At 34.8% G+C, this 27,586-nt stretch overlaps 1 protein-coding gene across 2 annotated transcripts in view; it reads right to left on the bottom strand.

The window, feature by feature from the left end:
• LOC136039834 (mismatch repair endonuclease PMS2-like) overlaps positions 1-27,586 on the bottom strand; it is a 49,518-nt gene extending 21,932 nt beyond the window's left edge. The window contains exons 1-6 of one of the 2 annotated variants that reach the window (XM_065723747.1): positions 27,473-27,586; positions 15,465-15,624; positions 11,729-11,934; positions 8,118-8,257; positions 3,259-3,364; positions 1,051-1,245 (exon numbers count right to left, since the gene is read on the bottom strand). In XM_065723747.1, the coding sequence (XP_065579819.1) occupies positions 1,051-1,245; positions 3,259-3,364; positions 8,118-8,257; positions 11,729-11,934; positions 15,465-15,624; positions 27,473-27,532 (867 nt within the window). In that variant the 5' untranslated portion in view covers positions 27,533-27,586. The remainder of the gene's footprint in view (positions 1-1,050; positions 1,246-3,258; positions 3,365-8,117; positions 8,258-11,728; positions 11,935-15,464; positions 15,625-27,472) is intronic. The other variant, XM_065723748.1, reaches the window with a different exon arrangement.

Here is a 27,586-nt window from a genome sequence, read left to right as displayed (position 1 = left end):
CAAACAGATAAAAAGCTGACTGAATCGTAAATATTCTATCTATTGAATTAACCATTAAAAAAAATAATCATGTGTCTAGATAATGGTCATAGGTTAAACTTTGTTAAGAGCATCCACAGTTATTAACAGTGTTTTTAATACTTGTCTTGCCAGAGCAGGGCTTCCCCTCCTAAGAATTTTTCCAAACATTTTGTGACTTCAGCCCTGAACTTGAGATCATGGGAAATACTTTTATATTGACTGAATGTTTTAGGACTTCTTATACTATATAAGATTAAATTTCACATACTGATTTTGCTACCAAGAAAAATCAATAGAAATTTATTTAGTCTGCATGAACTGTTACTTGTAATAGGAAAAGTATCCTGGCAAACCCTTATGAAACCGGTTGTGATATATTCGTAAATGTTCAATTCATGGCTGGCGGATAAGTTGCAGGGCTTCAAGGGGTGCTTTTAACATCTATTTAAGATGGGCTGAGAAAATAGTACAAGATTAATTGGCCAGTTAACAGGCCCATTTTTGCCGTAATATCGAGAGCATTAAAATTCTACACAATTTTTCTATTCTTATACGATAGTGCCAAATAAAGTAAAAACCGTCAAACACCGAAAATACGCTGAGGGAAGAGCTGGGATATTTTTTCGATGAAAATCTGAAACAAAGCAGATAAAGATAAGACGAAGTGGCCGCAATAGGTCGAGTAAGATTTTACTAGTGCTTTACGATTATATTTACACCTGTTAGCAAAGATATTTGAATACCCAATCTGGATCTTAAATTTAGTTTCTGGAGCTTAGAGTCTATATCTTTTGTTGAATCCATTCGGCTGAGAATCTCAATTACAAGTAATTTTCGATTACAAGCAATCGAGATTCTAAACCATTTAATGGTTTCAACAGAAGGTATAGATTTTAAGCTCCAGAAACGGATCATGTATTTTTCATACTAAGGAACTGTTAAACATGTATTACCATCCGCTTGATATTGGACAGCTTGGTGGCAATGAACTAGCCTACTGCTAAAAATCATGTAGAAGGAAAAACTTACAGGCTTAAAATCACAGGGCCGCTTATTAACAAAAACAAACTGTCGATCAGTTGAGCTTCTTCCAAGTCCATGACTGCATGTTGATACAAAACCAGACATTGTTATTTTCGCTGAAGTACTTCTTTTCTTGGCGTTGAATTCCTCTAGCGCTTCTTCTGTTGGAGATGAGTCAGGAATCTCTAGCAGAGTTGTTACCTGAAAAAGAGCACACCTTTTTATTTACTTTCAAAGCATAAGGGGCCATAGTAGCGACCTAGAATTCGTCATTGGCAATAAGTTATACATAACAAAGAAGAGAATCCATACAAGGAAAAGTAATTTAGTTATTTTAGTTTCTAGTGGCCATTAGAACTTCACTAAGTTTTATTATTTTCTTTAATTATAATTTTACCCGTCGCCGACTCTCAAGGAATGACACTTTGTTTTCTTCACGCCCGTGCACGAGAGTTCGTTGGGGGGAAATTTCCAGGAGGGGTAGGGGGCTCAGAACTGCGAGCTTACTTCTAGTAGGTTCAGGGTGAAAAGCATTATTGTGCTTTGTTCCGTTTCATTTTAGATTCTGTTCAAAAGAAACAGCAAAGGCTATGACAGGACCTGATATTAAATGGGAAGATAAAACGCCCCTAGACTTTCACGGATGATTTGAATGTTCTGGATAAAAATGTAAGTACGATGGATAGATATTTTGAGGTTTTCAGAGCTACTGGAATGAAACTAGGTTTGTAAATTAAAATTAAGAACACTAAGCTACAAATAGGGGTAAAGAAACCAAAGAGCTGATACTAGTTACTGAAAGATTGACTGTGTGGATAGCTCCTCTGACCATGGCAGCATTTTTAGTAAGGAGGTTGGACGCGATGAAGATACAGCAGAATAGCCAAAGCTAATGTGGTTTCCCACATTTCAAATTAAGTTTGGAAGAACACTACTACCACTACTAACAACTCACCGCTGCACCAAGCCGCCTGAGACCAACATAGTTACAAACGCTCCTCCTCCATCCCAATATATTAAGAACCTCTTTACACCCTCCCAGGGAGTTCCCACTTCCTTCAAATCTCTCCTTACATCCTCCCACCCCAGCCGCTGACAACTTGCTTTTCGTTTAGCCCTAGACGGTTGGCCGAAAGGGACAATCTTTAGCAATCTCTCATCCTACATCCGTAGAACATACCATAGCCATCTCAACCTTTCTTTTATTATAGCCCAAGAAAGAATTAGGGAAGAACTTTCTTCCCTAAGACACCATCAGCAACTTCACAAATTGTTTTCTTAAAATTATTCCATCCATCTTCCACATTGTCAAATTTTAAGCTCTCCAGTTTAGTATTCAACTGTTCCTGGAAGTAGAACAGCAGAATAGAAAAATAGACTTAGTATTAAGATTAATATGTAAGAAGGAATGGCAACGCAATGTGCCAATTATGGCTCCGAAACTTGGCGTACCAACAGACTGAAAAAGCTATCTCAGATTATTTCCAAAAGAAGTAGCTAAGGATAGCTTTAGGTGCTCATAAGAACAATATGTATATAGAACAACCTACTGTACGAAAAATATGGTTCAATCCCACTGCCTAAGGCTACAATAAAAGAAACTTGAAGATAGCTAGGTCACGTTTTTGAGCGCGTATTGATGAGCGCGTTTTTTGGCAATCCATCTAAAAAAAAAAAAAAAAAAAAAAGAAAGAAAGAAAGCCGAACTCCCTTGAATAGGCGAAAATGACAATAAAAAAATAATGACACGGGCACCTAAACGAACGAACCAGGAGTATAAATTTTAAAATGTGTATAAAAAAATGTGTAAAAAAAAATGAATGAACAGCCTGGCCATATATAATACAACATAAAATATAAGTTTAAATACTAGCTAAAGTACGCCAATCTAAATTATCCCCATAATACATTATTACATTTCTTTAATAACATCATAGATCTTAATCAAAATAAAAAATAAAATTTAAAATACAAAAAATCTCGAAATGGGATGTAACAAAAATTAGATAATATACCACAAACTAGAAAAAGAAATTTCAATAAGTTAAAAATTTGAAAAATTTCCGAGCATAGATAACAAGAAATCAATCACCGAAAAATAGAGCTACAGAATAAAAAAAATAACCGAAGTCTGAATTATAAACAGAATTGAAAATCTGGCGCCAAAATTTGCCGCAATTTCTAAAAATTTCTAAAAACTTTGAAGCTACTTACTTGTTTTGCTCCAAATATAGCTGTCAAATTTTCTCGAAGAGATCCTCCACTGTTTTTCAGCATTATATTTTTCTTTCCTTGATCCGAGACACCGATACAGGTTATCCTATATAGCAGAAGAGAGAGAGAGAGAATATATATATATATATATATATATATATATATATATATATATATATATATATATAATATATATATATATATATATATATATATATATATATATATATATATATATATATTCAACTAAAAATCCACGGCCATTTATTGTAATTATGTTCTGGTCAACAGAAGGCACGGGGGTTACCCATCAAAAGTTAGGAGCCTGAGAAAATTTGCCTTATTTTCTAAAAAAGGGGAAAACCCCCTCTAGAAGTCAAAGAGTCTTAATGAAAATAACATCATCTTATTCAGCGTATCAGAGAACCCTACTGTAGAGGTTTCAAGCTCCTATCTACAAAAATGTGGAATTTTGTATGGAAAAGCTGTAAGTTATGAACTTTGCCCATTGTTTACATATAGTATTGGTTATTGGGAAGTATACAGACGTTTTCAGGGGGGATTTTTCTGGTGGTGGTAGGTGGGAGGGTCAGGGGGAGGGGGTTACGTGGGAGGATCTTTCCATTGAGGAAGTTTGGATCCAGTATTATTATTAAGTTTATTATTATAAAGTTTGAATAAATTGCCCGCTCCCTAGATATTGAAGGATGCATTCTCCCTCCCCCATAATTTCCGTGTATGGACGCCACTGTTGACTGTATTCACATTTTTAGACACATTGGACTGCCCAAATTAAATAAATAAGATTAACTACTTTTATAATAGAAAAGTTCTTCAGATACCTTTTGTGCTTGTGAGCTGTGTTGTTTTTGCTCACGTTTTACAATTATTATATTTTACATATTAAAACAAGAAATATCGCAAAATCTCCTAGCAATTCATTTTTCTTCCAAAGAAAAAGCCTCGAATGAGTAAATATTTTTATAATTTTAGAAAATAATAATAAGCACACAAAATAAGAAGAAATAGCTTGTAAGATTCAGTTTTTAGATATAACCTGAGTTAACCCATTGAATTGTTTATCTATAATAGACTGCATACAGAATATGTTTTAGCGGACAGCATATAAAGCTGAAAATTCTGCCAGCTATGAGTTCTGAGAAAATATGAGGGGTGACTTGTACCCACCCCTCCCTCTCCAAAAAATATTGATATCTTCACGATCTTTACAATAAGTTCTTAAAAGGATATACACCAAAAAATAATATCATCCAACCAAAACATCCTACTTACGCTCCTGACTGAGAAAAGTTTGGAATCAATTCTAAGAACTTAGAACTAAAACAATAGAAAACTAAAACAAATGGTCTTTAAAAACAAGCAAAAGATACAAAAGAGTCAGGTATTTACGCAGGAGTTCATTTCAAAGGGTAGACACAACCTAAAACTACATCCAAAGGCGATTTATGTGGATACTTTAAGCTATAAATAGATTTGTAAATTATAGGGAGGGTACGAATCGTCACCGAAACATCCTGATCACACGTCTAAGAGGAGTAAAACAAAGAGCCAGAAGATAATATAGATAGCCAAATAGCTAAGGTCAGCTAACCATAACAAGTGCAAAAAGCGCCTGGACTCAAATCCTTTTGTAAATCTGGTGAAGCGATCACTTTTATTGAAACACAGGTTGTTTGTTTTTTTATTTAAAAAAATGTTGATAGTACTTATTTAGTGCCGGCAGGGCCGTATTCAGGAGAGCGGCTGCTTTGCCCAGTTTGTGCCTCCCCCAAATTCTTGTTCGAATGGTACAAAAGTAACAAAATATACGTAAATTAATTTTATGTTGCGTTTTCCTAAGTTTTTTTTTTAGTAAGCAACTCCCCCTAACAAAAGGACCCCTCCCCTCTCAACGAAAAATTAGATTTGGCCCTAAGTGCCAGTTTTTTTTTTGTTTCTTAACGTAGTTTTAACGGAGAACATGAAATCAAATGGTGAGGAAAAACTTTCCCGGAATTAGATTATGCTGATGATTTAAGCATCCTAGATGAAGGTGTGACCAAAATGAATAAACATTTAGAGGTTTAGCGAATTCAGGGTGCTAGAATAGGTTTAAAAATTAATGTTAAGAAGACTAAGTCGCTAAGGCTAGGAATAAATGAAGATGAAAAGGTTAAGTTGGGTAACAAAAAGATTGATCAGGTGGACCTTGGTAGTACCTTGTAGTAGGACCTTGGTAGTAGGACCTTGGTAGGTATCTTCACTTACCTTGGTAGCATTATTAGTAAAGACGTTGGGAATAGTTAAGATGATAAAAGTAGAACATCCAAGGCTCAAATTATTTTTCCACAATTGAAAAAAGTTTAGAAGAAGAGGAAGATAAGTCTACAAACCAAGATTAGAATATTGGAGCTATAGTGATGACAGTGGTCAAATGCGGTTCTGAAGCATGGGCGCTCCTAAAAGCGCATGAAGATTTGCTAGATATTTTCCAGAGAAATTGCCTACGGATTTTTCTGGGTACTCGGCTGACTGACCGTATTTAAAACAGTTGGCTGTACGAAAAATGCGGTTCTATCCCGCTTTTAAGGGCTATAATGAGAAAAGTTGAGATGGCTTGGGCACGTTTGGCGGATGAATGACGGCAGATTGCCGAAGGTTTGTCCTTTTTGGCCAACCGTCAAGGACTAAACAGAAAGTAGGTCGTCCACGGTTAAGGTAAAAGGATGTCATGAAGAAAGATTTAAGGGAAATGAGAACTTTCTGGGAGAGTGTAAAGAGAGAGGTTTTGAATAGATTGGAATCGAGGAGGAGCGTGCGTAGCTGTGTTGGCCTCAGGCAGCTTGGTTCTGCGGTGAGTTGTTAGTAGTAGTTTACATTTATATTTTCTTTTCCCTTTAGTATAAAGTTGGCTAAGAATATTGATTTACAAAAGAAAGAAAAGACATCAGACTTTTGGAAAAAAAAAATATAAACAAGTGATCTTCTGTCAGCATTGAGATGTTTATTAGAAACAGATGTAGTACAAACCACAGTGGATACTAGAACCAAATAATTAGCATAAAAATCATCATACTTGACTCTAGTGCTATAAATGATGTGCCAAACATCTATGACAATTATTAGTTTAAAAAAAGAATTTTTTTTTTGGGGGGGGGGAAGTAAAGAGCGAAGTTGAAACTTAAAACGAAAAAAAAATTATTGCTTCAGAGTCTATCTAACATGCATCAATAAACCAACTACAATACACAAACTAATTATACTTTCTTACGTTTGTACGATTATAGAAAACTATTTCTTTACTGAAGACAAAATAAACAATATGGGAGTTTTGGTACAGTAAAAGCAAACCGATTAAGGACACTTTTTACTGGATATAAATAAAGCATTTTAGGAATGTTAATTTTTTTTCTTTTAAACTGTTATCACTTCTGCATAATGGATCAGTCCAAAGATCGGCTCTATTTTGGTTCTGAAAAGGACATTGCATGATTAGACGATATCAACCTTCAATTCAAAAGTGCTAGGATATTTAATGAGTCGACGACTCAAGATTTCCAGATCGCAACTTTTTGCTTGCGATCAAAAATATTTGAAATATTTCAAATATTTTTGAAATATTTCAATAGCCTCCTTCTGTCAGCATTCCAAAATATGTTCACAATAAATATAGATCTGCATTTTTATGACACCTGACATTCTTTTGACATCGTCTAGGAAGCGCCCTCAACAAAAAGAGCTTCTTTTTTAGTTATATTTTTTGCGCCAAATATTTGGAATCTACTACCATTCGATATCCGGAATTCGAATAATCTTACTTCGTTCAAGCCAGCAGCGAAAGACCATTACAAGAAAATTGTTTAGTGTTCTCTTCATTTAGAACCCCCTTTTTTGTGTCTAGTTACCTGTTTCCATAGTTTCCTCTCTTTTTTATGTAAAGTTATAACTTACATTATTTTTTTCCTTTCCTTTTTTTTTCTTCTTTACTTTTTTGCTTTGTTTGTGTGTGTGTGTCCAGTTGGTTTATTCCGTTTGTTGTTTAATTAATATTAGTTATTTCCCTGCTCTAATCCAAGCACTCGTTTCGTGCTTTCCTGGCAGGAATGTCATATTTTGTAGTTCATGTCGAGTAATATAAAAGCGTATTTCTTACATTTTAAATTGTGCATTATTCATTATTGGTATTATAGCTGATGAGAATAAAATGATAAATCGATCCATTATTTTTGTATGCTGTTTAATGACTGCAAATACTAAAAAATATTTATTTTTATGCTTAATTTTTTAAGATAATTTTAACTGTTTACTGAAAGTTGCCGATATTACAGCTAGTGTAAGACAATGAAAAGCTGTACAGATTAGTTTTTTCTTGTCAGGATACGTCCTCACTTTTGACTCCTAAATCAATACTCTTGTTTTTTACACTTGGCTTTTGTGTTTTAAGTAAAGTGCTAATTATGTACAATCCTAAAAACATAGGGACATACAATTAGTTGGTTTATTTGTACTAGTTTCATTGGTATATGTTTGATAGACTGTGAAACAATAATTTTTGTCCGTTTTAAGTTTCAACTTTGTTCTTTACTTCCCTTAAAAAAGACTTTTAAAACTAATTTGAATTAAAGTTTTTTAAAAGTAATTTTTACAAATTATTCATGTAAGATTACTTTTACAGATATGGTACCAAGGAAGCTCTTATAATTTTCAGATGTTTATTTCCACTTTAGGTTGTTTTCATTCTGTTTTTGTTCTTGTTCTTATACTGGTTATACGGTTGTTTTTTATTTCTTCAAGGATTTCATCACACTGAAGACGGCAGTGCCGAAGACTCTGTTAAAATTGCTTAGGAGTATTTTTACCTTGCGTTTTCAACAGCAACAGCATACCCAGTGAGAATATTCAGCATCTTTTGCAATTCTTTTTTAATGTTCTTAACAAACTCTTTGTGTCGAACTGGCAATGTAGAAAACAAATTGGATATAGTTACTGTGGTGCCAACCTAAAACACAAACTGATGTTACAATGTAGATTAAGCATAAACTGACTAAAAGAATATGTGTAGGAAAACACCTAAAAAAAAAAAAAAAAAATGAACAGATCAAAACTTATTTTTAAATTAGAAATTCAGTGTATCTGTTTAATTCTAATTACTAATCGCGTTTCTAAATCACAAATTCCTACGCCAATATATAGGAATTTATGCATCCAAGAATTATTAATCAATCACAAGTTTGTATCAAATCACAAAAAAATATGAAATATTCTGAAAACTTTATCTGTCAATTTTATTGGTAGTTCTTAGTTAATTGCCCATAAATATAATCCCGCCCATATATCCTATGGGCGTCCATACGATACTCACCCATAAATCTTTAAACTGTAACGTAGTCAATCACTGTTAGTAGTACCGTCTTGCAAAAAAACCAATGACCATAATTATAACGAATTCCTACTGACTTGAGAAGTCGCCTCTGAAGGGTTACTTTCTGAGGAAATATCCCATTCCTACCTGAGTTAGGACTAAAAGAGTAACCCGTAGCAACTGCGCTCTTACCCCATACCTACATCAAGAAGAATATATGTGTGATGTTTCTTCTTGTTAGGATCAAACTCTCTCTAGTCCACAGGATATCTAGAATCTATACGATAGTTTAAATTATAACGAAGAGACTCGTACAACAGGTTGATCCAGCAGTCAGTTATAGATGGTACTAAACAGCAGCAAAGGTAGTCCCCGAAAGGGTACCTTTTTTTAAGAATGATAGCCTAATTGCCAATGCCAGTGATGGGCCCGGGAATTAGCCCCCCTGGCTCACGGGTAGTTTACTTTACTATAGTTTAAAAATAGATTTAAATGTGTCTAACATAAATGCACAATTTAAAATGACATAGCTAAATTACAGTTAATTTAATCTCTACAAATCTATTCAGCCCCATCCCCAGAAAAAAACTCGTACAAATTAATTAATCTCTTCTGCTCCTCCCAGAGTCCTAGATCAACCACTGACCACTGGGCGAAACTAACAGCCCGAGTGCGTCCAATGTCCCCTGAAAATCGGAGATTTCGAAATACCTCGATTTCCCCAAAAGAAAATTATTCAACCTAGAAATCAGAAATTTACCATAAAGTTTCCTTAAAACTTGTTGGACTGGTTGAAAAAAATGGGCCTGTTGGCTCAATTAAATAAAACTTCTTTTTTGTTTAGAAACTGAACACCTAGTGAAGTCGGACGTCTTTCAGCTTCAAAATGGCTTTCGGGGTGAATTTTTTGTTTTTCGCATCCTTCTTGCCAGGTCCAATTAATAAAAGTGTAATGGATATTAGGGTTGCGTTGACCACATTAAACTACATTACTATACATCAAAAGACGATACAGTTTCACCAAAAGAAACAGTACAAAGCTTCCTTATTGTGCAAAGTAAAAGCAGTGAAATAATGACGAAGTCTGTTTTTGGAGACTTTATTCGTAGAAACTTGTTTCGAATATCTGGATGGACGTTCAGTCCATCCAGATGTTTGACTGCATGTTTCAAGGTGTAAGTTAAGTCAACCATGTGCAGTTAGAAATAGGGAGGATATACTGGCATCCTAGGAAATTCTGCCTGAGAAAACAGTCTGGATAGGTCACAAGTTTGAGAAAATTCGTTTAGAGCCTTAATTTTGGAAAAATTCATGTGGGTTACATCGTATTTATATATATTTTAAGAATATAAATTACGTCATTTTCCCCCAGGAATGGTCGTATTGTCTTTAGTATTTATGAGGCATGCAAAATTGCAACAGACAAATACCTCTAAAAGGCTAAAGAAAAAGCCATGGAACAAGAAACAGTAAAAACTACAATTGCAAAGAGAAACGTTGCGCAACGAAATCTGCTATTAAAGGCAAAGCAAATGGAATGAAAGAACATGTTAGTTTAGCGTACATGAGCCTGTAAAGGATAAAGAGGAAGAAGAAAATTGAATTTACGCCAAAATTACTTAATTCAATTGAAATTGCCGGTTTTTCACCTTAGAAATGAATAAGTGTTATTTTAGTGTCTGTGAAGATACACAGGAAGGGGAAAATGAATTTAAGCCTTAATTTCATAACCACCCTCGAGTGGAGTGAAGTTGTTTTGGCGTCTGTGAAGGATAAACAGGAAAGAGGGATTGAATTCATGCCAGAAAAAAAGTATGTGAGTGACATTACCTTCATATATATTCAAAAAAGCAAAATTACAAAAAAAAATTCCCTAGGCAAACAATGTTGGTCCCGTATCGTTTTTAGTATATATAATGTATGCTAAATTACAAAAGACGACAAATGACTCCAAACAGCTAAAGAAAAAGGCTTGGACAAAAAAGAAGAAAAATCACACTGAATTGCAAATGAAAATTATGCAGAATGAAACATGCGGTTAGAAGACAAAGCAAAATTACAATGGAAAGGAGAAACGTCTTAGTTTAGCGTGTAAGAGTCTGAAGGATAAACAGGAAGGAGGAATTAATTTTTAGTATCTATGATATTTACAAAATTACACAACATGACAAACGACTTTGAACAGCTAACGAATAAGGCATGGAACAAGAAACAGCAAGAATCATATTGAATTGCAGAGGAAAATGTTGCACAACGAAATCTGCTGTTAGATGACAAAGCAAAATTACAATAGAATGGAAGAACGTGTTAGTTAAGCGCGTGTGAGTCTGTGAAGGATAAACAGGGAGGAGAAGATTGAATTTACACCAAAATTACTTAATTCAATTTAAACTGCTGCTTTTTCAACCTAGAATGAAGAAACACATTATTTCAGCGTCTGTAAAGATATACAGGAAAAGGGAAATGAATTCAGACATGAATTTCTTTAACACTCTGGAATGGAATGAAGTCAATTCTATGTCTCCGAAGAGAAACTGAAGTCATACCAGAAAAAAAAATGCGACTTATGTCAAATTTCTATAAATTCAAAGAGCAAAAATTACATCCTTTTCCCCCAGGAGTGGTCGCATCGTTTTTAATATCAATGACACGTGCAAAATTTCAAAAGATGACAAATGACGCCAAATAGCTAAAAAAAGATATGAAACAAGAAACAGCAAAAATCACATTGAATTACAAAAGAAAATGTGACTTAAAACTAAATAATAACACGACAGTTACGTAATTGCGCAACTTCGATATTCCAGGAGTTACAATAGAACAAGGAACATGTTATTTTACCGTATGTAAAGGATAAACATGAAGAAGGAATTAAATTCACGTCAGAATTTCTTCCAACTGAAATTGCTGATTTTTCATCCTATGACTTTAAACTAAAGAATAAAACAAATTGCCAAATAAGTCAAAGAACAATAAAAGATGGGGAAGGAGATTGATATTAGCTCCAACATGTTGTTTAAAGCACTTTGCATCAGACAACAGGAAAAAAAGTGAGATGGAATAGAATAGATTTGACGAATAAAGAGTTTCAATAGACAATAGAAATACCGGTCTGGAACAATGGGCTTTTGATACAAGTTTTCCATGCCGATCATAAACCAATCTTGTGGCAGATTCAGATTCCTTGCATCGAGTGACCACGACCATGTTAGACAATGCACAAAGAGAACTAAGAGCTTCGCCACGAAATCCGAATGTCTCAACAGATGCCACATCCTCAAAATTTGAAATCTTGGACGTGTAATGCTTCAAAGCTAAAATAAAGAAAAAAGATTGAAAATCATAAAATAAATGAAAAACAAACTTAAGCTTTAACATGTAGTGTATTTTCTCCCATGAAAACTTTATATATATTCCCCACAAAATCCAAGCGTTTCAGTAGATGCCACTTCTTCAAAATTTGATGTCTCTAGAGTAAAGGGCTTTAAGGCTAAAAATAGTTAACTTAACCTGCATAATCGTTGTAACTTAAAAAAGTTAAGAGCAAAATTTACCTTTAACATGTCCTGTTTTTTTTCTCTCTTTTTAACCAGTAAATCAAAATTAAACGTAATAAAATACGTAAATACTTACGCATTAGCGCTAAAAGCCCCAATAGAGATCTAGCGGTGGTTGTCACAACCATCTCTTAAATGTTATCACATAAAGGATAATTGCCACGAATTTTCTATAAGAAATGTGCAGAAACAATAAAAAAAGATTGCAAATCAAAGCGCTAAAACTGAATTTAATTTCTAGAACAATTTTGTTTATGTTGTGCTTGAGCAAGTCCAGACTCAACACTTTGTTTTTTAGAGAGCTAGCATCTGGTACAGGCATCAGTGTTTTTACACATTTTAATGTTTACTAACGAATTTTCCCTGGGTTGAATTACTATACACCCCTTATGACGGACAGGGGCACGTTCACTGTGAGATGAAGAGGAATAAAACTACTGGATACCTCTCCTGTCACGAGAAACTTGTTTAAATACTAAAGACAAATTTGGCATTTTGGCACATACTATATTGGTTTTAGACCAAATATATTCAAGCATAGAAAAAAAAGCAATTTGAACTCAGCCTTGGGCTCAGATATCCTTAAGTACCAAAATACAACTCTACATTTTCTACTATAATTGGCTATTTACATAACTGTGAAACTCTTGTCCCTGGGACAAGACCTCAAACTAAGTGAAAATTTTATTCGTGATACACAAACACAATGTGTTTTGATCTGGGATTTTCATAGTCCCATATTGGCCCCAGATGTGTAAGCAACAAACCTCAGAAATAATTAAACACCAACATAGTTAGAAGTCGAATATCATTCGTCAAACATGTACTTACCATATTTTGATTTTGGACAATCAAACTGAAATTTAGAATGCTATTTAGTTATTAGCGGTTGATTATTTAGCCCCCATCCCCTAAATACTCCTTGATCCAAATGTATTTGAATCCTCGAAAGGGATCAAATTCTAATGTCAAAATGTGTTTTCATTTGAAATGTCTAAATTCAAATATGGGTCTCTGATTTAACATCAACGATCACAAAATCCTTAAATATCAACTTTGGCACAAAATTAAACAGTTTTTTTTTGTAAATACACAGTAACAGATATTGATTTTGGACTTTCTGGGATGAATAATCTCTAAAATCCTTAAATATCAACTGTGACAAAAATAAAAGCGATTTTTAAATATGCATTTCATTTGGGAGTCAGATTTTAAGTCAATAAGCTCAAAAATTCTCAAACGCCAGCTTTGGTAGAAATTGAACAATTTTTTTTAACATTTACTGAATACATTTTGATTTGGGATGATGATTTACTACGATTAAATTCAAAAATTTAGAACCATTCCATAAATGATCCCTGAATGTTCAGGAGTTGGAAGAGGTATGACATGTTTATCTATAAGAAATAAGGGAAGGGAGTTGAACAGGGTATGAGACCTGCTGTGACCTCAATTACACATGATATGAATTGTATTATTTTTTTTTATCAGTCTTGTCAAACGACAGTCCTACCAAATTCAAAGAATGATTACTCATTTTGTGTTGCTACGTGTCAATGTATTCTTTGGCTAATTTTTCGTATGTGAATCTTTGCTTTAAACTTTTTAATGTTTTTGATGTCAAATTATTGGCTTTTTAGGGTTTTTGTTACATGTTTTTTAAACTTTGACTCTGTAAATTTCACACTTCTTGGTTTTTGACTCTTTTGATAGAGATTAATTCTAATAACTGTCTTATCTATCAATCAACAGAAATTAAAAATCCTTGCAAGACTCTAATTTCAACAAGACATAAAATTTTCTCAAATTCTGTAATATGTTCTGAAAGAATTTTGATTTTAGGTTCCTATATTCAAATAGAGAGTATAACCTTAGACAAATAGGGGGATTACAAAGCAGTATGACCTTGCAGAATGAAATGTACTGCAAAACTCCTTATCAACAAAGCCAGGGAGTAAGTTTGCATCCCGTCAGACACTATAGGTCACTTCCCGAAACAAGCCGTGGTTCTATGCCTACTGTGGAAAGGTAACTAATAAATTAGCAAAGCTAATCTACAATAAATTTCAGGAAGTCACATTTGGCCATACGTGTGATGCACTATATCAGGTGATAGACTACAGGAAAGACATAGACAAATAAAACACTTGTATATAAAGTTTGTTACAGTAAAATTAACAAAATCAATGGATATTAAACTGAAAAAATTCTTGCCCTGTATGTTGCTTCCTTTTCTTAAAAATCTCAACAATAAACCTTTCACTAATCATTAGCTTGATTTCTACTAAGGTACTGAACATTTTTTTTTGGACACAAACCTAATCTTTCAAAACTGTTTGCCGTCCTTAAGATTCTCTTGTCCCTGTCTACATCTAACTTTAAATCAGTCAGGAACTACCAATCTCTGGTTTTCTGAAATCTCTGGTTTTATTCATAAAAATAGTTCCTTTTTTACTCTCATTGGCCCCATTGCCCCAATTTTTTTTTTACATAAAGTTCCAATTGGTCCAAGGACTAAGGGATGTCAGTTTCAAACTGATCGAGGAGAACAAACTTCTTGGTCCATTATCGGGCTTCTAACACTGTCCCTCTCCCCACAAAAATGTGTTATCTCCATAACCCAGTCATAACCCTTGAAAGTTCAAAGCTAATAAAAAAAAATACTCTTTTGCCATTATTGGGCCCTTTTTTCAGAGGAGAGAGCATGCCAAAACAATTTTTTTGTAACATTAGGGTCCACTTTCTCCACAGAATTACAGTTTCAAGTTTCAATCTGTTCAGAAAAAAAGAGCTTGTTGGCCTTTTTTGAACTGATCCTTTTTAGAAAATTTCATTTTTTTAATCAGTTTCCCCTTCGTCCAAAGAATATCTTATACAAGTTTCAAGACAATCCAAATAAAAGTTTCTTGTCCCACTTTTTAGGGACCCCATGTCCCCAATCTAATCTCTTAGTTGATTGCCCTCTGATTCATTTTCACACTAAAAAAAAGCGCTACAATTTTCAGTTTCTAATTCATCACAACCACTCCGAAGTTTCTGCAACTTCCACACAAAGTGACCAGGTGAAGAACAATACATAGATAAATACATAAAAGATAGGAGATACACGAAGTTTTGTTAAGGACATATTAGAGTGGTGTCTCTGACATTATTATTGAACTGACTTCGACAAGGTAGAAAATCTTCTTTAAAAGAGTACTTTAAATTCTCATCGAAAAATTGTTCAAACGAGATAGTTCTCAAAAAATTATGCAAGAATTAAGTGGCTGACTATCAAGACAAATTACCAAGTGCTTCGTAGTCTTCCGTTTTAATTCCACAACCATTATCTGAAACCTCAATAAAATCTATTCCTGAATTTTTCAGCTTTATTTCAATGTTGGTAGCTCCACCATCTAGACTGTTTTCTACCAATTCCTTTACAGCAACAGCTAGTGATAAAACAACCTAAGAAAGAATAAGAATTAAAAAGCAAAGTAACAAACTCTTCTGTGAGTACAAAAGATTGACAAAAAGTATTTAATTTTATTTAATTGTCTTGCACCATTTGCTTGGTGTAAAAATTATTCTTTAATTCTTGTTTTATGATTGATTATTCCATGCATCCTTTATATACCCTTCTTCCTCCCCTCCTTTTTAAACTACCCTTTTGCAGTATCATACCATACTTAAATCTCTTTCACTTCTTATTGATGGAGTAAAAGGATTGGAATTTGAATCCGCAGATAGTGATGGTATTTTAAGTTTTAAAGCGAGCTGATTAAACATCTATTATTCAAGCCTTCAGTCTCTTTTTTGAATGTATTTATGTACTTCCATTGCAGCTGAGTATGTACAGTGAGGTACAGTTTTCTAATTTTAGCAAAAAGTTAAATGACCACTCAAATGTTCTTTGCATGGATCTACTGCTATTTCTAGTAATATTAACAAGCTTTTTGAGCATACTTTTCTACCATATTTGACTATACATATAAATGTGGATGAGAACCAGTTTGGTTTTAGGCAAAAGGTGGGTGTCAGCAAGTGCATAGGATTCTTTAATGTTTACTGCTTTATAATCCTTCCAAGGAAAATGACGTTAATATATTTATCTTGACCTTTCAAAAGCATTAAACAGTGTGGTTTGTAGTCAACTTCTTTTTTCCCTTTATAGTACTGGGGTTAATCTTTCAGTTATAAAGCTCCTTAGATGTTAGTATTTTAATTTTTCTTCGACTAAATAATGCAGTATTATTTATATTATAAAGGTGCAAAGAATAGTTGAGCAGGGAGGTTCCTTATCCCCTCTCCTTTTTAAAATGTTTATTTCTAGTGTTTAGAGTGCAGCCTTGGGTGGTTGCTTTTCTGGTTTGGCTGATGCTTTTTACATTGCATATGCAGACAACCAGCTTCTGACCAGCCATTTGAAAAGTAGTCGCATCCAAATGATTTCTCCTATTTCTGCTGCTCTTTCTGATATTGGCCTTATCTTTAATGTAGATGAGTGTGATTTTCTACCCTATCATTGTACTACTGTTGCTTCCTTAATTGCCACATTTCCACTATCTCTGTTGTATATTGTAGCCAGCGGCTGGGTATCTCTATACCTAACAGCCTTAAAGTTTGTGTCAATGGACTGTTGTCAATATTAGTAAGAAACTCTAAGTTGTTTCAAACTGAGGAAAAAGTAATAGATGTACTCATACCTAACTTATTCTATTTTCTGAAACCAATCTACCCTTTATGCTTCAGGCCTTTTCCCAATTATTAAGAATTGTCCGAATTGTCTAAAAATTAATAAGTTTCTTTTTTATCTCCCACCTGAGACAAGAAAACAGTTTCTTGTGAGTAAATTAGGAATTTCTTACATAATTTTAGAGTTAGAGGTAAGACACAGAAAACTATCAGGCATTGTATATGTACAATTGCCCTCTCATAATTGTCTTGCCTTATTTTTTGCTGATTATGTAATTTTTCTTTATTTGTTTCCATCATTCTTCTGCCTTTATACTCTTTTATACGTTTGAGTTATAAACAAATATATTAAAAACCCGGTCCCTTTCATTCATTTCACAAAATCTGTTTACCTTGTTTTTTCAAAACCAAAAAATAAAATCAATAAAAAAACATAGTGGGGCAAAGACTTCTTCTAATCCAGCAACCCAAAAGTTTGTTAACGTAAAATTAAAGGAATTAATGGAATATAACTGAAAAAAAATCCTTACCCTGTATGTTGCTTCATTTCCTTAAAAATCTCAAAAATAAACCTTTCACTAATCATCAGCTTGATTTGAACTAAGGTACTGAATGGTTATTTTTTTAACAGAATAAATTCCTTTTTTTTAAATGCTCAGATAAGCATGATAGAATCTTAAAATATTACTTTATTTTGACAGGCAAATTAGAAAATGACACATGGGTGTCATAAATGTAATAAAAACTTCGGTACAAAGCCTAGGGCACGGCTATATCTAGCTCAATTAAGGATTGGGGTTAGGATGCTACCTTTGGAAAGAGCATTGAATAGGGGGCCAAAATATTTTTTCCTCCTTGATGTCTGTCCTATAATGTGAATTTACATAATATCTTCATTGACATGAAAATAACTGGGTTTTGTACAAATCTGAAACAAAAGGAGGCCAAACACACAGCAGCTTATGCCCAAAGGCAAATTTTTTCATGGTCTTCCTATTCCCTAGCAGGGAAGGGGGATTGCACCCCTGCTGACATCTATGCCTATTTCTGTCCCATCTTTCTATAATAGACACTGATCTTCAATGAATTTGTGAGCCTTATACTCTTGCTAAATCCCTACTTACAGGATTTTAAAGAATTTATGTCTCAAAGCAATAAAGTGTCCAACATGTGACAAGTCAGAAAACACCTTCTTTGAACATCATTTGTGCTGTAGCCTTGATCAATTCTGAAAGTTTCCCTTTTGTAGAAAAAGTTGTGTTCAGGTTCATCAAAGGTCAGTGACTTTTGGAGGGGGTGGTGGTAGACCCTAGGACAGAAACTAAATAAGAAAAGTAACAATACACCATTAGATTCTTTATTCCATGCTATTTCCTAGTATTGTAATTTACTGTTTTTGCTATTGCATTCCAAGCAATCCCCACCAATGGGAACAAACATAGTCTTGAGCTAGGCACATAGTTTGCTGGCCTTTTTTAAATTAGCTTTTTTGGTATTATGAACCAACTGTTGCTGAGAAATGAGCAAAAAAAAAGAATGACAAGCCTACAAAATCAGCAACATGTTATGTATAGCTTAGGACTATGTCTGTTCTGATGGGGAAGGAGACTGAAGTACAATTAGGCTGCTAAAATACTGATTATTATACTTGGAAAGAGTATTGAGTAAAGAATCTGATGGTATAGATATTTTTCCATTTGATTTCTCTTCTACAAGTAACCTTAATCAACACTTTAAAAGACTTTTCCAGGTGATAATTTATACTCTGGGGTCATTTCTGAAACTTTTATTTGCGTAATTCAACTACTTTACAAGATATAAAAAAGACCTTTATCTAGAGTTTTCCAAAAATAGAGAAGAAGTAGATATAGGAGCTTAAGAATACCTTCCCAGGAAAATTTAGGCTCTGAAATCATTTCTAAAAGCTTTTTTCTCTCAGTAATTTCCAAGACAGCAAAAAGCCAAATCTAGAATTTTACTGAAAGTAGCCTAGAATTGGCCTAGGCCATATTGAACTGAATTTTTTTTACTGCTGGACCTAGGCTTGCCATGTAAGATAATACCTTATTTTCAGGACAATGCAATTTAAGGAAAGGTAATTAGAGGTTAGAAATTCAAAAGTAAAAAAAAAAGAAATACACCTTAGATTCTCTATTCAGTATCAACTCTCAATATAGGAGATTCGAAACTGTGAATATTGGTGTGCTTTACTGTAACCCATCAGCTCCGAACCAACTAGTATCTCACCAAGCGGTTTCTAATACAGATGTTATGCAATCTAAATTCATCACTTGTGCTTTATGGTGATTTTAATATGCCAGAAGTTCGTTGGTTTGAAGGTATTGGGTACTCCCCCCCTAATAACCCCTCCTACACAACCACCCAAAACCTTGCTGACAACTTCCTAACTGAGATAATAATGCAACCCACTAGATTTAGACATTCACAACAGCCATCATTACTAGACCTCGTTATTACAAATGATCCTGAAAGGATTACTTCCACCTGTTACCTTCCAGCTATTGGTGCAAGTGACCACATATGCATAATGAATGACATTAATATTAACCATAGTCGCAATGGTAAACTTAAGAGAACTCTTACCAATTACACTTTGATCCGTGGAGAACTAGCTAATATAAATTGGGATGAGGAATTATCAGATAAGACAGACGTTGAATCTAGTTGAAATCGTTTTAAGTCTACTTTACTAGGTACATGTAGGAAGCATACAAAGGTTTATTGGTCAGATAAACCAAAGACTATTCCATATCTTCTCAGGAATATTAAGAAAATTATCAGAAACATGACAAGAAAAGTTATCCAAGACCACGAAGAATCTATTGCAAATGACTCAAAGAAAACCCCCAAAAAATTCTGACGTTATGTTACAGCCAACAACCCTTCCTGTCGACGCACCAACAGGCTAAAAAAATCAGATGACTCCAGTACTACCGACCCAAAAGAAATTGCTGATTGCATGAATGCAAGCTTTTGCACAAACTTCACCTCTAAGCCACCTAGTATTACACTCCCAACCATACCTCCTGTAACAGTACATAGCCCAATGCCTCCTGTAATAATTACTCAAGAAGATGTATTTAAAATACTAAGAAGTTTAAACTCCAACAAAGCTGCTGGACCTGATAACCTCCACCCTTGGCTTTTGATAGAATCTGCTGCTTACATTTCCCTCCCCCTTGCCAGAATATTCAACACGTCCCTGGCCAAAAAGTCAGTACCAAATGACTGGAGAACAGCAAATATTATGCCAATTTTTAAGAAAGGTGACAAGGATAACCCGGGAAATTATCGACCAGTACCCCTAACCTCAGTAAGCCTAGCCATTTGCAAGATCATGGAAGGTATCATTAACCATGCTCTAATAAACTATTTAGAAGAAAATACTCTTATTAGCGATAGACAACATGGATTTCGCAGGGGCAGGTCAATCAACACCAACTTTATTCAGTCATATGATCATGCAACTAAAATTTTGGATATGGGTAAACCAGTCAACATTATCTTACTCTACCAAGCCAAAGCCTTTGAAAAAGTTGAACACTCATACCTGATGCTGAAGCTTAAAACTTACCAGGTGCATGAGGATGTGATTGATTGGATTGGAGCATTCCTACGTGTCATGATCTACACTGATATTGGCAATCCAGTTTTCTCCTCCACTTCCCTGGTTATAAGCAGCATCCCACAGGGAACCATCCTTGGGCCAACGTTGTTCAGCATATATATTAACGACTGTACAACCTATCTATGCAACCTTTTAACATAATATGCTGACAACTGTAATCTCATTGGGCTTGCTGAAACTGAAGAAGAAAGAGCCTGCATTCAGCAATACCTTGACAGGCTATCCTCCTGGTCATCAGCTTGGGCCCTACAATTCAATGCAAATAAATGCAAGGTAATGCACTTAGGGTACAAAAAACCCCCACCATCCCTACCATATAGGGTGTGATCAGTTGGAAGTAGTTGCCAAGGAGAGAGACTTAGGCGTCATTGTGGACAAAGATTTAAAATTCCACAACCAGACTCAGGCTCAGGTTGCAAAAGCTAATCGAGCTCTTGGACTCATTAAGTGCTCTTTTGTAACCAGAAAGTCATGTATGGGTACAAAACTTTATAAATCCCTTGTCTGTCCCCACCTTGAGTTTGGCTTGACTTTGGCCTTTCCCCAAAATAAAATGGACACAAGAGCCCTTGAAAGTGTCCAAAGGAGAGCAACCAAACTGGTCCGTGGCTTAAATAATGCCCCTTACCAGGATTGCCTAAGGTCTCTGAGACTTCCAACCCTCATGTATCAAAGATATAGAGGAGATGTGATCATGGCACACAAAATTTTCAAATCCGGTCACCTGAACCAGATCTTCACCCTCTCCTTGGCTAATAATTCAAGAGGTCACAGTCTAAAGCTTCACCTGCCTGGATGTTGGAGAAGGGAACGACGTGGCTTCTTTTCCATTTGGGTGGTCCCCCTCTGGAATAGCCTATCCAAGTCTACCATCCAAGCTGAGACTCCCCACTCCTTCAAGTCTGGAGTCAACAGGGACTGGGAGAGGGCTGAGTGGAGGCTGGACTGGGAAGCTAAGCCAACATAATTACATCACTCACCACCAGCCAAGAACTACAGGAGGAGCTACCACCTTATCTTGCTGGCAAATGCGATTTAAGGTAATAGGCCTAATAGTTGAAAAAAAGAAAATACCACTAGATTCTCCCTTCAATGTTCTTTCTAAATTTAATCATCACTGCTATCACAATTACATCCAAGATCCCTTCTATGAGCCAAATGTGGCCCAAAGCTATCTAGAAAAGTTTGCTAATTTGTCCTTTTTTAAATTTTGTTTTAATTGGCACTGAACTACCAAAATTGAGAAACAAGCAGAGAAGATAATAGAAAACCATCAAATAACCAAATTAGGAGGAGGGAGCTTGGATGCAATGGCATAGCACCAATCGTTGTGGTGATCCTTCAGCACATCATTTGAGGAGAGCTCTAGAGAGAAAAATCTGAAAACCACTGTAGAACAACTAAAATGCTTACTTATCTTATTCCTAAAAGTATTAGCCTACAATAAATAATCCCACTACATTTTACAATAGCTAACAGTTAAAGAGTCCAACTTATCTTCAGTGCATAATTAGGTATTACAACCATCATTTGGGCACTACAACTATTAGGTATTGTAAAATAAATTGGAAATATCTATATTGGACTGTATATTTATCTTTTGTTCCAATGAGTTTGGTGCTCATCTGAATTACTATTATTGTATTTGGAAATAACACCAAATTGATAGTCAAAAACCATATTTTTCATTTTCTATATGATTTCTGCCTTATGACTAAATCAACCTCAACTGGCTAGCTATATCCTAGGCCTACTTCTTGAATTGTAGCAGACTGTAAGTCAGAATATCTTCTTTTCATATCAAGAACACATTTTCAGAGCAGTTAAATTTCTTTGCAGACCTCTGAATCTAGTCTCACAGAGGAAACACTAAAAGTAGAGTTTGTACCCAGTAGTTGGATGGCCTGCCAATTAAAATCACTAAATTACTGTAAAATTTCTATTATACCACACAGAAAGTGGATTGTCTCATCCTTAAACTTGTCTATTTTTCTTAAAATATATGTAACTATCTTGAATATTTTAACCATATACAACACTAACAATTTTATGTGCACTAATAGTCAGCAATAGAGCCTAATCATAGACATGCACTTAGGCTTCAGCGTAAATAATGAAAATGCAACTTATCTTTGATGTGGGATTTTAAAGTTGAAGCAATGTATCTTAATCATAGCTCAGCTCTATCATGAATACATTCAATCTAAGACAAGTGTGGAGGAGCAGAATATTTAATTAGGCTAGGGTGTAAGGACAACCTTTGTTTAATTTGAAATGATAAAAAAGTTTTCCTGCATTGTACTCAGCCATTCCTAATTAACCCTGTCCTAATCCTCAATAAGTCATAGTTACAAGAAACACCACTAGAAAAAAAGAAGGAAAAATCTGGTCACTAAGAAAAATATGAAAACACTTGAAATAAATTAAGGGACTTTATTAAACAACTATAGCTTACAATAGTTTATAAACAAGACTTGCTGATCAAACTAAAATAAACTAAAGATGTTTTGTAACTAGAAGTCTAGAACCAGAAACAAATGAAACCCCTAATCACAGCCAAAGGAAACAAAGTCATAGCAACTCAAAGTATATCTGATCTCCTCAATGAGCAATTTAACACAGTCTTCACCAATGAACCTGACAATGCTCTCCTTTTAACCTAAAACATGATATCTTAAAGCAAATGACCTACATTATTATGTCTCAAAACAAATGAGACTGCTTGCTTAACAATATCTCCCTACCTGCTAAAACAATCAGCTGGTGAATTTTCTCTAGCTCTGGCTCTATTTTTTTAATATTCCCTTGATTATAAGGAAGTCCTCTCCCAATAGAAACTAGCACACATCATGTCTATTTTAAAAAGGGAAATAGATCCAAAGCAGAAAATAATAGACCCATCAGTCTCAAATCTGCTTTTGGAAAAGCCCTTGAAAGGAGAGTTAATGACACCTTGATCATAATTGTTTGAACTCTGTCAAGCAACATGGCTTTTCACCAGGAAAATCTATAAAAATCTCTTAGATAGATTCAAGCAGATTTACCTGGTTGCTCAACAGAGACTTTCTCATAAATCAATTCTTTTGGACCTAGCCAAAGCACTTGATAAGGTCCCACAAAATTAGCTTTGCTCTGAATTAACAGTAACAGACATAAACCTAGAGTTAGTGGATATGCCAATGGAGTTCCTGGCTAGTGAAACACAAATATTAGAACTCATCACAATGTATAATGTTTGTGCCTACTCAAAACCTAGCAAAGTCCTAAGTAGTATTCTTTAGGGAACTGTTCTTGGGTCAACATTGTTTCTGCTCTGTACCAATGATGTGATACTGGAAATCAGCAACCACCTAACCCTCTACACTAATGATTTGAATTTGCAGTAAATTTTTACTTTCATCACAAGGTTTTGAAAATGCATATTACTACATGTAGCAAGATTCCCATGATTGCATAGTTTCTTTGTCGTTATTACAGAAGCGCATCCATCTTTTAGCTTTCTAAAATCCCCTTCAATGGAACTGAAAGTGTGTAAAGTGGGAAGGGTTTTGAAGCCAAGGGAATTGTTGGGGTTGGGTAATATAAATGAATAATGACATAAAAACTATATGCAATTGTCAGAATCTATCTATGTGCAGTAATTCAAAAAAATAAAAATAAAACTCACAAAAAACTAAAATATCCTCCCTTTGAACTTTTAATACCACAGATGCTTGCCCTTGACTAACCCCAGTTTCTGGGGAAAATAGGGTTGAATGATGAGACATCATTACCATAACAAGCAAGACTTAACCATTGATATCTTGCCCCACTGCCTGCAGGGCTCATGGACTAATATGCTTTGCTCTATAGGTAATGTTACCTGTAAGCAAAATTGGAAGTTGCACTGCCTACCTTACTTACCTTAAATTGCAGCTTGGAGCAATGTAAGGATTTCCTCCTTGTCAGCTCTGTGAAGAATTAAAGACAAGTTGAAGGCTCATGGGCTGCCCAATCATACTTCCACTCTACATCACTCCATTCAGCATCCACTCTTGATTTGAAAGTTTCAAGACAAATTGCAGAGACAGCATAATCTGACAGTTTATTCCAAAGGCTGGTGACTCTGTTTGAAAAGAACTGATTTCTCTGGTGGAGTCTGCATGACATCTTAACAGTTTCTTTGAGTGACATCTGGTAGAAGAAGAGGTGGTAAACAAGAATAAATCAGGGACAATGTTTGTCAAGTTTGAAGGCAGTTATGACACCATTGCATTTGCACCTATATGTTAGGCTTGGTAGTTTGATGCAACAAGATGCTCACAATAGGGGACTGTTTGGGATTTTCTAATCAATTTTGTTGCTCCCCTTTGGACTGCTTCTAAAATGAAGTTTTCTTTTTTGTAAAAAGGGGATGCAAGTGTCATGCCAATTTCAAGTTTTGGTTGAACAAGAGCTTTGTATAGGGTTGTCATGACTCCTGGAGAGTGGCTGCTGATGGTTCCCTTTGTTGTTCCTAGGGTCTGGATAGCTGATGAAGCAGCAATAGCAGCATGAGATCCAAAATGAAGGACATGGCATTTAGATGTGTTGAAGCTCAATAACCAGGCATTTGACCAATTATTAAGCTCATTTATTTCATGTTGAAAAACATCTGCATCAAGGTGGTTTCTCATTCCACATCAGTAAGTTTAGAATTATCTGCATATAAAGTTAAATAATTATGTACTACACTAGCGGCATCATCAATAAAAATAATTATGTACTACACTAGCGGCATCATCAATAAAAATAATGAAGAGGGTAGGGCCAAGGATAGTACCTTGCAGCACACCACTCTTGACTGGCAATGAATTTGAATAAATCAGCATTCCATGAGATGTGAATATTCTGGCCTGTTGAGTCCTTTCAGCAAGAAATGCCTTAATCCAGCCAACAACTTGGTTGTTTATTCCTGCAGCATGTAACCTGACAATCAGTCTCCTGTGGCAGACCTTATCAAAGGCTTTGGCTAGGTCAAAGAGAGAAACATCAACAGGAATTTCCAGGTCTATTAGATCTGTAACAAGATTGTAAGACAGCAGTAAATTTGTGTCAACAGATCTACCACTTTGGAAACCATATTGAGAATGGTGAAGGATGCCATTCTTTTCAAGATGTTTAATAACAGCATCATTAACTATTCCTTCAATCACTTTGACAACAGAAGAGGTAATACTGATTAGCCTGGAATTTACAGCAGAATTTCTTTTTCCTTTTTTGAAAACAGGAGTTGTGTATGCTGTGTTCTAATCCACCAGAAGTTGTGCAGCTTTGATTGATTTCTGGAAGATTACAGCTAGTGGGGCAGCTAGGATATCTTTAGCATGTTTGAGAGGCCAAGGATGAATATTGTCCAGACCCTTGGATTTTTATATATTAATTGAAGCAAGTTTCTTATTCACCATGTATCAGTTACTTCAATATCTGGCATAGTGGTAGTGATTAGATAAAAAGAGAATGCAGGGGGTGGGACATCCTGAACATAAGAAAATACTGGGGAAAATTGTTTATTCAGGACTTCTGCTTTACTTTCAGGTGTAGATGTCACATGTCCATTTTTGTATAGATATAGAACTGAGTGTCTGCCTGGTTTTTTAGTTGATGATTTTAATGTTACTTGTAACAAGATTTATGGCTATCATACCTGGTATCTTTCAAAGTTACAAGAGTTTCTATCCTTGCAATATATTTTCTATGCTTTGGATTTTCTTTGGATGAGATTACAAATAAAAAGATTGAGATTAAATTAATACATGCTAAATCTCTACACATAGCTTTATAATCAATAAATGAGTGATGCTTATAAGTAGTTTGTTTGCTGTCAAAACTAATTGTAGAAAGAATTGCAACATGGTTGCTTTTTCCAAGGGGGGGGGGAGATAATCATTGCTTATCAATAGCTCAGGACTAGAAACAATAAATAGATCAGGAAGTGATGGATTCTGATCACAACAAATTCTTGTAGCATCATTAACAGTTTGGTATAGATAATTGTTTGATATACAAGGTACAAAGGGAGAACCCATAGCTTGCATTTTTGGTGACCCATATCCATCAATCCACCTTATTGTAATATTTCAAATACCTTTACATACCTTTTGTAATATTTAACCAATTGCTCTGATTTGCTGGTTCAAATTTCATCACAGGCCAATGTCACAACAGCTACTATTGCAACTGTTCAGAACTGGCTGGCTAATTTAATCTCAAAAGTGAAAGTGAACCATCTTGGATATCAGCATTAGGCCTAATGGAAGCATGAGTTTTTTAATTATCTTTTGACTTCCTACTTTACAGAAATTATCAGTGATGACTTGGATTAGTATCTAAAATATAATTTCAATTATATTGTACAGCCCCAACTTTTCCCTCAGCTTAAAAACCCTGCCCATTTTACACATTTTTAGTTTGCCCCATGGAGGAGGAGGGTCAACCAGAAATGGATGCATTTCTAGAAGTAGAATTTCTAAGTGCTATTATATGGAAACTATGCTTCTTTGCAGCATAGTTTCCAGTTTAGAAAGCTTGTGAGGAAAGTAAAGTTTTACTGATTTTGCTCAGTGTCTTCAACAGATCTTCTTATAGGCCTAAAAGCTGACCTGGATTGCATATTAGCTAGGCATGGACAGATAGATGGCTTCTCTCCTTTAATATATCAAAATGTATCTCAATTAACTCTGGTTGCAGCAACCTGCAGCACCAATACATTATGAAGACAACCAGACATCATTCAACATACCACTTTCAATGTGTACCTTCAGTAAAGACCTAGATGTCACAATAGATAATATCCTGAATTTTCCAAAGGATTTTGCACTAGCAGTCTATAAAGAAAATTAAGGTTGGGACTTATCAGAAAAACAATCACCAGCTAGGCATGTAGAATCTTCCTGAAGCTACACAAGGGGTTATAGCCTAGATAGGCCTAAGCAATCAAATAAGAATAATTACTTGACCAGAGCAAATTCTATGAACTGTTGATTTATCAATCTGTTGAACTTTTGCCATCATAACACATTTTTCCACATTTCTTTAAAAATCCAAAATATTTCGCCTTGCTGCAAA

Source organism: Artemia franciscana, chromosome 20 (assembly GCF_032884065.1).
Source record: "Artemia franciscana chromosome 20, ASM3288406v1, whole genome shotgun sequence".
NCBI lineage: Eukaryota > Metazoa > Arthropoda > Branchiopoda > Anostraca > Artemiidae > Artemia > Artemia franciscana.
The sequence above is the reverse complement of the archived record's forward strand: the minus strand, read 5'-3'. Positions and strand labels throughout refer to the sequence as shown.